The sequence below is a fragment of the Eucalyptus grandis genome, chromosome 7, assembly GCF_016545825.1.
Source record: "Eucalyptus grandis isolate ANBG69807.140 chromosome 7, ASM1654582v1, whole genome shotgun sequence".
Classification (NCBI taxonomy): domain Eukaryota; kingdom Viridiplantae; phylum Streptophyta; class Magnoliopsida; order Myrtales; family Myrtaceae; genus Eucalyptus; species Eucalyptus grandis.
Window position 1 is genome coordinate 43,608,139 of NC_052618.1, and position 12,113 is coordinate 43,620,251.

The 12,113-nt window shown below is 37.8% G+C and overlaps 1 protein-coding gene across 1 annotated transcript; it reads left to right on the top strand.

Annotated features, from left to right (window-relative positions):
- Positions 1-1,143: 1,143 nt before the first annotated feature.
- On the top strand, positions 1,144-5,188 carry LOC104453608 (ATP-citrate synthase alpha chain protein 3). Its single transcript, XM_010068212.3, has 12 exons — positions 1,144-1,500; positions 1,738-1,914; positions 2,004-2,165; positions 2,259-2,339; positions 2,619-2,670; positions 2,868-2,982; positions 3,068-3,149; positions 3,548-3,643; positions 3,875-3,976; positions 4,090-4,206; positions 4,299-4,415; positions 4,813-5,188. The coding sequence occupies exons 1-12, from the start codon at positions 1,402-1,404 to the stop codon at positions 4,882-4,884; spliced, it is 1,272 nt and encodes a 423-aa protein (XP_010066514.2). The 5' UTR covers positions 1,144-1,401; the 3' UTR covers positions 4,885-5,188.
- Positions 5,189-12,113: the final 6,925 nt, after the last annotated feature.

Below are 12,113 nucleotides of genomic sequence, written 5' to 3' on the forward strand. Positions count from 1 at the left end.
TTTTTAATACCTTTTTTTGTTTTTTTCACTTATATCTTTTGTTGCCATAGGTAATGCACTTGACTTTTAATAGGTAAAAGGCTATTTTCAATTCTTAATTTCTCTTCCGAATGAAATCTCTTCCTTATTCTTCTATAGAGTGGGGAATCAAAGAAATTGGGAAGAGCAACTTAATTAGAAAATAAAAATATGGGCCACAATATTGAAAAAATTTAAATCCAAAGAAATATCGAGGTCAAATTATCGAAATTGACATTTGATTATATACATTAATTAGTATATGAAAATGATGGATCAATACAAATATTTCAAAAATTTTACAAATGATCTCTAAAATTTGTCACAATATCATTGAACTTTTAATTTGTTCAATATGTTCTATGAATTTTAATTAAATGTGTTATGTGGTCCTAAAATTTTAATTTATTTAATATAATTCACGAACTTTTGATACCTATTTAATTTGATTTCAAAAATTCAATCAAAAAATTCAATCCCCAAACTATATTGAAATGTTCAATATTATCTCTAAACTTGAATTAATTAAAAGATTACATTTAATATTTTCATATAACTCAAGGATTAAACTAAAGATATATCAAAAGTCTATAGATCACATCGAACTAATTAAAATTCATGATTTATAGGTCAATCTAGGTTTCATAAGTTTTACAATCCATTCAAGTCTCACCTATACTTTTAAGTAAATAATTACAGTGAATCATCACTTTTAATAACCACCATTTGCTATCATAATTCACTTAACACGACTCATATTTAGATACATGTGAAATATGAAATATTAACAAAAGTAATAATCTTAGTCATAAATATCTTTAAAATGAAACCTTAAACCAGTGATTCTACACACTTATCATCAAATACCAAGCAATACCGCAATTATTGCACAGAAACATAGAACAAACACGAAGACTTATTCCAGATTCCAGGGAATCAATTCTTTAATTCTTGGACTTTGGAACCTAAACCCAAAACCGGCCCCATTCTCTTAAAATATTTGAGCAAATCACTCTATGGAAAGGAAAAAAAAAAAACCGACCCGTCAAACACCAAGAAAATTTTGACCAAAAAAGAAAAACACCAACACAATCATCATTAACCTCGTCGGGTGCGCAAAACCATGTGGTTGCTTTCGTCTCCCGTTGTCCGCCGAGTCCTATTCACGGCACAAATCCAGCTCAACTAACTCGCAGCAGCCCACCAACATCCCTCGACCTACTCCATCCACTCCCGATCCTCGCAATCCTCGACCTACCCAAATTCCCATCCGATCGATCCAACCCTCTTCTTCTCCTCCTCCTTCACTGCAGCGACCGAGTACTGGGTAGTTCGTAACGCCCACGAAGCGGGTCTGCGCAGAGTCTCCGTGTCGAGTCGAAAATGGCGAGGAAGAAGATCAGGGAGTACGACTCCAAGCGGCTCCTCAAGCAGCACCTGAAGCGCCTCGCCAACATCGACCTCCCGATCCGATCCGCTCAGGTTCTGCTCCCTCGATCTTGGTTCCTCTGTTTCTTGATGTGTCGATTCTCTCCGAGGTCTTGGTCGAGATTTCGTGTCGAGATATCGGTTGCTCGCGAAACCCATTTGGGAAGGAACCGTCTTTCGTGTTGATGATGTGAATTTGGTGGTGGGAAATTGAATTATAGAAAATGGGTGTTGACGGTTGACTGTAGTAGTGACGGTTGTCGTGGTTTTGTGTTCACGTGTGTTTTGAAGGTGACGGAATCGACGGATTTTGGCGAACTGGTGAACAAAGAAACGTGGCTGTCCTCTACGAAGTTGGTCGTGAAGCCCGACATGTTGTTCGGGAAGCGTGGCAAGAGCGGACTTGTGGCCCTGAATTTGGATATGGCTCAAGTTGCGCAGTTTGTGAAGGAACGTCTTGGTGTGGAGGTGATCGAACAAACCCAGATTTTTGTTACATTCGCTGCAGTTTGGCAACGTTCTTGTTGTTTGAAGATGCTTTCCCGATTTGGTTGTAGGTCGAAATGGGCGGTTGCAGAGCACCCGTGACCACATTCATAGTCGAGCCCTTTGTTCCCCATGACCAGGAGTACTATCTTTCTATAGTATCGGACAGGCTGGGATGCACTATAAGTTTTTCAGAGTGTGGAGGGATTGAAATCGAAGAGAATTGGGACAAGGTACTTGATGTTGTCACGACATAATATGGTGACACGGCAGATGTTTTCTCATATCGTCGTGCAGCTAATTAGACGCGCGCTCTCTGTGTGCAGGTCAAGACTATTTCTCTGCCTACCGAGAAGCCTTTGACAAGTGAGACCTGTGCTCCACTTATTGCGACACTGCCTCTGGAGGTTGTCATGTTTCCCAATTTTCAAGATTTCATTTTAAAGTTTTGTACTTTGTAGATGGGTAACATTCCAAGACAAGACATGTGACGCTACTCTGCTTATAAGGATTAGACTGAATACTTTTATCAAGATTTCTAAGGAACTAATTAGGTTGTAAATGGTCAGAGAGAAAACCATGTTTTATAGCATATGGAAGAAAAGAAAAACGCTCTCTCAAATTATCATTTATGCATGATTTCTGTTTGCTATGTGAAAACCATGCTTAGAAAATCCTTCTTGCAGGTTCGTGGAAAGATTGGGGATTTCATAAAGGGAGTCTTCTCAGTATTTCAGGGTATGGAAATGTTTGGGATGGAATTATAGTATTGGCTCTTTACAACTTTACATTATGAGAAGGCTTATCTTTTGAATTAAAAATTTTATTTCATCCTAGTGCTGGACCATGAGACTTGCAAATCTTGTTCTCCTTTGTTTTTATATTGTTTTTAAATATTTGAATGCACACTCCCCCCACCCTTCTCTTTTCTCAAGATTTGGACTTCAGCTTCCTGGAGATGAACCCATTCACTTTGATTGATGGTGAGCCCTATCCTTTGGATATGAGGGGGGAGCTTGATGACACTGCAGCTTTCAAGAACTTTAATAAGTATCATTCTGGATAAAACTCTTCTAAAGCTTTCCTCTTGACTGCTTCTTTATTGCCTATTAAGCTCGGTGCTCCAAATGTGCAGATGGGGTGATATTGAGTTTCCATTGCCATTTGGCAGAGTGTTGAGTCCAACGGAAAGCTTCATTCATTCATTGGATGAAAAGGTAGCTATGGAGACTTAACAAGTCCTTTTAGTTTAAGTTATTGCATAAATATTACAGCAAAGTGAATTCATTTTCTTGAAGTTTTCCTTGGCCACCGGGTTTAGTGTTTGGTATTGGATTTCTTGGTGAAGTTGGGATTTGGAAGCTCTAATTGTGGCTTGCTTATAGTAATGATTTTTTAGATTATGCAGCGATTATCAATGCTTGACCTTCATTTTTTATCCCCTCTGGGGCAGGTTTTTATGCATTATGCTACATGATGAATCTAAACCTCATCTGATATGATGGATATTCTGTTTAAATTGTCACAGCACTTGACTCCAGCGCTTGAGTCCACTATTGGCAGTCCTTGCTCCCAAGAAAAACTTGACAATTCATGTGCCTTTTTTATATTGCAGACAAGTGCATCCCTGAAGTTTACTGTTTTGAATCCAAAAGGACGTATTTGGACCATGGTGGCTGGAGGTGGAGCCAGTGTAATCTATGCAGACACTGTAAGTTCTCATTTATCTCATCTGTTGACTAGATCACTCTTACTCCCACAACCTCATCTTGTTTGGCTCATTGCTTACTCTGTTTCGATGTAAATCTGCTTGTTTTGCAATTTCGTGATTGTCATGGTAACCTTCCTGCTTATCTCAATAAATTGGCCTCTTTTTGTACTGCAAAAAAGAAAAAAAAAATTCCTTCTTTTCGTGCTACCATTTAACATGAGTTCTTTCCAGGTTGGTGACTTGGGCTATGCATCAGAACTCGGCAACTATGCAGAGTACAGTGGAGCTCCAAATGAGGAAGAGGTTTTGCAGTATGCTAGGGTAGTTATCGATGTAAGATCTTCTGACCATTTGCTTTTTTATACTTTGTTTCCGCAATGTCACACAATATTTGTTATCACTTTTGGAAATCTTATGCTGCTTCAATCACCTGATTTCATTGGCAGTGCGCTACTGCAAATCCTGATGGCCGTAAGAGAGCCCTTTTGATAGGAGGTGGCATTGCTAACTTCACCGATGTTGCTGCCACATTCAATGGCATAATTAGAGCCCTTAGGGAGAAGGTATAACCTCAGTAAAATTAACACTACGATGTGCATTTTCATGGATAATATCCATATATGTATGATTGATTTTTTTCTTCAATCACATGAAGGAATCTAAGCTGAAAGCAGCAAGAATGCATATTTATGTGAGAAGAGGTGGTCCAAACTACCAGACCGGTCTAGCAAAGATGCGTGCACTTGGTGAAGAACTTGGAGTTCCACTTGAGGTATGTCATTGATCATCTTTGTCCCCTTTCTTCTGTTATGCTTTGCTGCCAATGCATGTTGTGATCACACTGAGGAAATTCCTTCTTTTTATACTGTGCACTGGCTCGAATTGCATTATTTTGCTGCAAAAGGAAAAGAAGAAACAAATACCTAAGCAACATGCCTAGGAGTGACATTTCCTGATTTTAGCAAATTAGAAATGACGCAAGCTGACACGAATTTAAATTACAAAAGTTTTTTAACGTGTTGAGCAAAAGTAAAATTCTTTGCGATGAGTTAATGAGTGAATGGCACGATTCAGTAGGAGTATAAAACCCAAATTTGATATGCAAACATGTTGCAACGAATCGTTGGCTCTCTATTCTTGGCTGATCTTTCTTCTTGCTTATGATGTAGGTTTACGGACCTGAAGCGACAATGACTGGAATTTGCAAGGAAGCAATTGAGTGCATAATGGCGGAGTCATAGAATGCATTCGATCTCCAGCAGCTTTCTAAAGGGATTGCTCCGGTGGTTTGTCTCATGCATTTTGATTTGGCCAAGAGAAAATTATTTTCAAGATATGGTCCCCAGAATTTCTCCCCAAAAATGAAAAAAAGAGGACTTAATATTGCTTGGAAATTCTCGAACATTGCTCACTTCCCAAAATTTGCAATGTGCCAAAAGTGTGTTTTGCATCTTCAATAATACTCTTCTAAGCTGAGAGCTAATTCACACATTTTCTCTTTGTACTTAAAACGGAAGGTCTCCAAGCTGGAATTGCTTTTGTGAAGTGCCTAGCCCTACATATTCTTACTGATTTTGTTTTTGCTTTATTGGCTTTTTTGTGCCCTGCCTTTTGCATGCTCGCATGGTCCAATAAATTATTAAGAATTGAAATATGATATATTTCGCTGAACTTATAAATCAACTGGGACACAAATCATAGTCCTGGTAGGTGGCCAAAAATAAAAACTTGTTTGCATTTATGATTTGCAGAATATAAACATGTTTCATGCACATAATCCAAGCACACAACAGTGTATCCTATTCACTAAGTCAATTTATATAGATTGAATTGCCTCTTGTACTTATGTGCGCTAAGTCAAACTCTTGAGGCAAGAACAGTTGCAACGATTGACTGATGGTTGAGTTGGGAACGGTTGAGTTGAGAAATATTGACGTCGGCTTGACCGAAACCTGGCCAACCTGGAGGACAAATCACAGCAAAATGGAGTTAAAATCAACCTCTTTAGGCGGAGGCGGGATCAGTTCCCTTCAACCGTAGGGGGCTAAAGTCAACCTGAATGGACAATTCATAGCATCAAGGGTCCCTGTCGATCGGACCCGGACAATGATCACCATCAAATACAGGGCCGGAATTCGATTTTAATGAGCGGGGATGCAAAGATGTAGATTTGAGGAGGAAGAGAAACACAAGGAAACCGAACCCAAAATATAAAATAAAATTATCACCATCAAATACGGGGCCGGAATATGATTTTAATGAAGGGGAATGCAATAGGTGTAGATATTTCTTCTTTCTTATATTTCATTTTCAGCGAAATTACTTTTTAGTAACTACATGCTCTCCTTGCACATCTACCCTTGCTGATGTAGGCTGAGGTGTCTTCTGTCTTGACAGACAGTTCTATTTGATGATTTCGGAGCGAACACAAGCATATGATTAAAACATGTGTGTTGTCTGTGCACATAGGCATGATATGTTTTCCTTTTCTCCTCGTCAGTTGGATTGTAATGAGGCATTCTAGAAAATTATAAGTTAAAACTAAGATTAAACTGGATGATTGGAGATCATTAAGTAGAAATGATTCATCGAATGAATGAGTCAATATCATTGACGGCGGATGCTATGATCTCTAGGTGTTCGAGAAACCGAACATTTAGGCATTATAGAAACTGGAAGCCAACTGCCGGGATCATTTAGTACAATTGTGTGAACATGACACCCGGGCAAATGCAGTAACTCAAGGTTTGAGAAGTTGCAAAAATAACTAATTCCACTAAATCGTTAGTCCAAATTTAGAATGCTCGATAGCTAATAGAAGTTGGGATAATCTTTTTTACGATGCTCTCAAGATCGCAACAGGTAAGCCAAATTTCATACCAACGATCCGTCGGCATCAAATCTCAGCCGTGGTGATCCTTGCTCTAAACCCTCGATGATAAGCGAGAAACTCAAAAGTCCGACGACCGAGTATGAACATCATCCGAGAATCACGACTTCTAGCCAATCCGACAAGTCGAATACGAAATAGACACACAATATGAGAGAAGCGATAACCTTGCATCGACCAGCATGTGCAAGCTTTTGTAACGTCAAAACAGCAAGCTAATCGACGAAACATTTGATATGGTCGTTCAGTTTCACTTCAAGTTCAACAAACTAACGAAGAGAAATTTGCAAGCAGACTTATACGTGACTGTGCACCAGGCGACGACGGACGTGGTGGCCTCGGTTACGGTGGCAGCAAAATTCAAGAGATGGCGACGGCGAGGGGAAGGATAACCAACCTTGATGGAAGGACAACGGGAATGAGAACTGCTTTTCTTTTAGCGATGGAAATTTCGTTGCCATTGAGGTTCAATATGCTGCGCACTTTTGGTTGTCGCCTTTATCCAATTTTTTGTAAATTAAACTTATGAATACACGAAAATTGTCAAAGAAAAGCCCGTGGTTTAGTACAATGCCATAAAGTATGCTAACTCTACGGTGAGCCTTTCACCCACCCTCATTTACTCTAAGTGCGGGAGGCTACTATACCTGCCTACCCGGCTGTAGTTGGGACTTTCGTCTCGACGTGATATCTACTTTACCACTATGAGGCCCCCAAATTCTCTGTTTATCTTTATCTTTCCAACAAATAGGGAATATGGGAATGACATTGTAAGATCTCTCACTCCAAGGCGGATTTCCTGCTTGTTTCTTCCCATTGAGCCTTTTAAGGACCTACTCACGTCAAAGATGTGATTCCTAATTAGGGCTGACAATTCGTGTTAACATGTCATAATCGTGTTTGTAATTCGTGTCAATTCGTGTTGACTTAAAACATCTTAGTATTGATTGAATTCTACGTGCCAAGTAATTAATCACAATAAAATATGTCAAATTTGTCTCAAGCTGTCACCTTTATCTAATTTTTTGTAAATTAAACTTATGAAAACACGAAAATTGTCAAAGAAAAGTGAGAGAATAATAAGATAAGAGAAAATTACACTAACTATAAGATTAATGACTAGCCAAGAATAAATATTAATGATTAGATTAAATAATAAAAATTGACTAAAAATATTTTGATTAATATAACCAATTTAATAAAACTAAATAACAAAATTTAAGAAAAGTTAAGTACAAAAGAAAAAAAAATCTCATTTAGTCCAGTAGATATCCAAAATGTGGGCTAGGTACAAGAATTTGCATGACAGGTGATAAAAGGACCCTAACTTTTGATCCAAGAGGAGTTACGTGACCAATAATACAAAGAAGCCTATTTTGTGCTATGCTATTGTCAAATTGGGGAACCGATTTGTAGGTCATTTCGGCCTCGAAATCCATTATTTAGGCATCTTGCAGGTGCACTTTTATGTCAATTTTCCCTGTTATAATTGGCTTTGTTAACTTTTCCGAACTTCTTTTGTGCGTACGGCTATTTTGGGGGTTTCTCATGTCGCCTTTGGTTTGTGTAGTGATTATTTGTTATTTTCGATGTAATTGTCTTTCATACGCCTTATAATTATCATTTTAAAAATACATTGAGTTTTTGTCCGTGAGCGATTGTGTGCGTAAATGCATGTTCGTAGATTGGATTATGAGTGTTTCTCTGCCATTTTTTGCTGGCTAACAATTCGTGTCGTCTCATATTATGTTGAGACAAGGTTATATAACATGAATATAGCTTATCTAAGCATGACATAGGGGTGAATAGTTCTAAATTCCGTACTAGTATCACCTGGAACCCGGAACCTATTCATTGGAATGGATTCTTTATTTTTTGATCTCCGGAACCTACGTTGCATGCCCCGAAACTTATCTTGGAACTTGCTATGAATGATGACCATCATTTGCTACTATAATCAACTAATTATAACTTATATTTAGAAATAATTAATAGAAACGTTAACAAAGTAAAAGTCTCAGTCATAAAATAGAAGTTCAAATTAATGGCTTCAATTAATACACTCATCATTAGAGGAATACCATATGATTGCGCGAAAATATAGATTGAGCAAAACATAGAATCTTGTTTTAGGTTCCAAGTTTCAAGTTCCATTTGTCTAGAACCTATGCATCAAAACAAGTTCCCTAATTTTAGGAACATGGAATATATCCTACATACTTTAGAACTTGTAATCGGATAAGTTTCCACTGGTTGGTTTCTTTGGTTCCAAATTTTATTTTGGAACCATGCTCACCCCTAACACGACATGCTTAATGAACATGTCGAACTTGCCTCCACACAACTCATTGAGCATGTCAAACCATCACATAATTAATTATCAAATTTATTACCATGTTTGGTGTCTACACATCAGGATACTTATCCTGTTTATCCTATTTATAACGATGAACGCATTTATGTACGACAATATGTGTAAATACATTTCGCCATGGTTATAGATAATATTAGTAATTTCACTTTGCTAACATCTAAAGTGAATTATTGAGTTTTTTTCTCTATCTTCTGTGATTTTTTATCCTTAAATATGATTTAATTTATTAATTTAAAATGTACAGACTATATTATAAAGAGATGAGCAAAAGATTGTTAAAATTATGCTATATATTGATGTATGACAATATATGAATATTAATTGAGCTTCACTAACATCACAACAACCTATATTAACACATTTCAACATGTTTGTAAATTGTTGACACTTAAATTTTGGCAACCTGTTTAGTCATTTATCGCATTAAAAATTAAGGGTTAATTTTATCCTTAAAAAATATCAATTGCATAGCATATAGATTTAGATGCATTTATTATTATTTATTATTGATTATTTTTGGTGACCCAGGGAACTCCGTACGGCCGGCAGCCGGAGATAAACCACTAGGAGCGACATGTGCTAAACACCACACACGTGCCATTGAATAAGTTGCCAAGAGACTCAAATTTAGCTTTCCTGCAACTTGCATTGCGGGAGTTTCGAACACTAGACCTCCTCGATGGAAATCTAGCGCCTACCCATCTGAGCCACCGCGGCAGATGGTTAGGTGCATTAATTTTTAATTTGCATTTTGTGCATTTATTCATTGGACTAGAGGCAAATGGGTTGAAATTAGTGGTTTTGAGTTTTAACTTGGCAGGTCGGACTAAACCCACAAAGCGAGCAAGTTGACCTAAGCCCAAATTTTTTTTAATAATAAAAAATTATCTCGTGAGAAAATAAAAAATTTAAAATTTTTTCGTGATATGAATTTTTTCGGATAGGGCAAATGTGTGAAAAATATTGCGATTTATCTTTGTAAGATTTGGATTTAGAGAAAAATTTATCGTAATCTTGAATCCTTATCAATATGTGATAAATTGGTGAATAAATATTGGGGACGTAGATTCGAAGGAGAAATTGAAAATCCATTTCCTTCCCCTGTATAAGGCCGTACGCGTGAGAAGGAGTGGGGGCTGGGGGGCTCTCTCTGGTTTTTGAAAAAAATTCACAAAAAGTTTTCTTGCTTTAAAGGGAGAAAAGTCAAAAGGGTTTTCTTCCTTCGGCTGAAAAAGCAGAAAACCGCAGATAGAGAGTACGGAGACGAAGAAGAAGCGCTCGGCTACAGAGAAGAAAAACGTCCACTGTTCTTCTTCTTCGCTGCTGGGCTTCCTGCTGGTTTCTGCTACTCCGCTCGTGTCCGCACCGTTGCGCCCCCACTGCAGCTGTTTGACCAGTCACCCGAAGCTCTGCCCTGCCGGTCGCAGTCCGTGAAGCCCGACGTCTGAGCCGCTCCTGACCTGTTCTGCCGCTCGTCCGCGACTTCCCGGCGCCGCTCTCTACCGAGCCGGAGTCCCGAGTCATCCGCGCCGGCACCAGCAACCCACGAGTCCCCAGTACTCGCGCTTCGGTCAGCCTCGCGACACCAGTCGGTCACCGTCGCGCGCTGCCCTTCCCCCGACGCCTCAGATCCCGAGCGCCGCCCGTCGCCCAGCAGCCGGACCCAAGCCGGACCGCTGTCCGCGAAGCCACCACCGATTCACCTCCTCGCCGCTCGCCCGCCGCCGGTTCACCCTTGCCGGAGCTCCCTTGCTGGACTGACGACCTGTCGCCTTTGGAGACCCGCGAGCAAGCCGTGCTAAAAAAAAATTGAAAAAGGAAAAGAAAAGAAAAAATCAGATTAGGTAGGTTTTATTTTATTTTATTTTATTTTTTAATATTCTGTTTTAGTGGAATTGTTCCTTAATATATGTTTGAGATGCAAACATGAAATAGCCCATCAAGTTAGAGATTGACAGTCGATTTTCGCGCTCGAAATTTTCTTCACAATCTCTTTAAAAAATCGACAATCTAATCTCACGCCGAGATTTGATTCGCAATTTAATTTGAAATTGATCGACTCAATCTTATGCGTAAGATACGATCTGTCAATTTTTGGAATTTTGTTGGATGTGATGTGTTTAATTTCCAATTTTATAAAAAAAACAAAAAAAAATCATTATGCATATATCATGTAAAATTAGAGCATTCTTAGGATGTGTTTCACTTTAGGTTTAGATTGATTTTCTAGATAAATTGCATCTTAAATTAGAGATTGCTAGGTTAGGATAATATCTTAGTGGAATTTAGTCTGACTTAATTCTTAGTTTAAATTGGATAGAATTTTAATCTAGTTAGGTAATTTTTGCATCTTAATTTCGAATTTCATGAAAAAAAAAAATTGTCTTAGGGTAGATTCATTTCATTCTTTAAGATAGTTTGCATTTTTTTTTTTTTAGGAATTGAAATATCAAATGCATGTCATTTAGTTTTTTAGGCCCATTTAATTAGAAATTGTCCGTAAATAGAATTAGGTCATTTAGATTGCATTTAATTATTGCATTTCTTTAGGATTTACTTTATCAATGTCATATAGTTTAGATCGTGTTGCCATGTCATATAACTTAGCCATGTCATATAACTTAGGTCATGTTGCCATGTCATATTAGATTATTAGTATGCATCACATGATTTTCATTAAATAAAGTGAAAACAAAAAATTGAAATTGCGTGTTAATTAGAAATCATATTTAGGATTGTTGATGTAAATTCTCATTTAACACCGCAGATGCTTTCGTTGCTATAAGGTAAGTCCTACAATTTATTCATTCATTTCTTTTAATTTATTTCTTTTCATTCATTTCTTGAGTGTTAAATTGGTGGTTTACATACCTACATGATAACCTCACTTGTTAGGGAGATAAATTAAAATCAATTTAAGCTGCTTGCCAAACATTTTTAAAAAATAAAAGAGAAATGTACCGAAAGGGCGTTAGAAAAATCTAACGCAATCAAGTCCTTGTATGGTTCGTAGAAGTGAAATAACTCTCCCATTATTTTACTTATGTGTCTAATCGATCTACACTAAACTGATTAGTGGCAACTCCCTTTTGCATGCTAGATATTTGAACCTAAGTCGCAAATTGGTATAGGTTTGGGAGAGCCGAGCTAAGTCTAGGCTTAGCAATCCATTAGCCTAGTTTTAGGTGGTGCAGCTGAAAATTTAG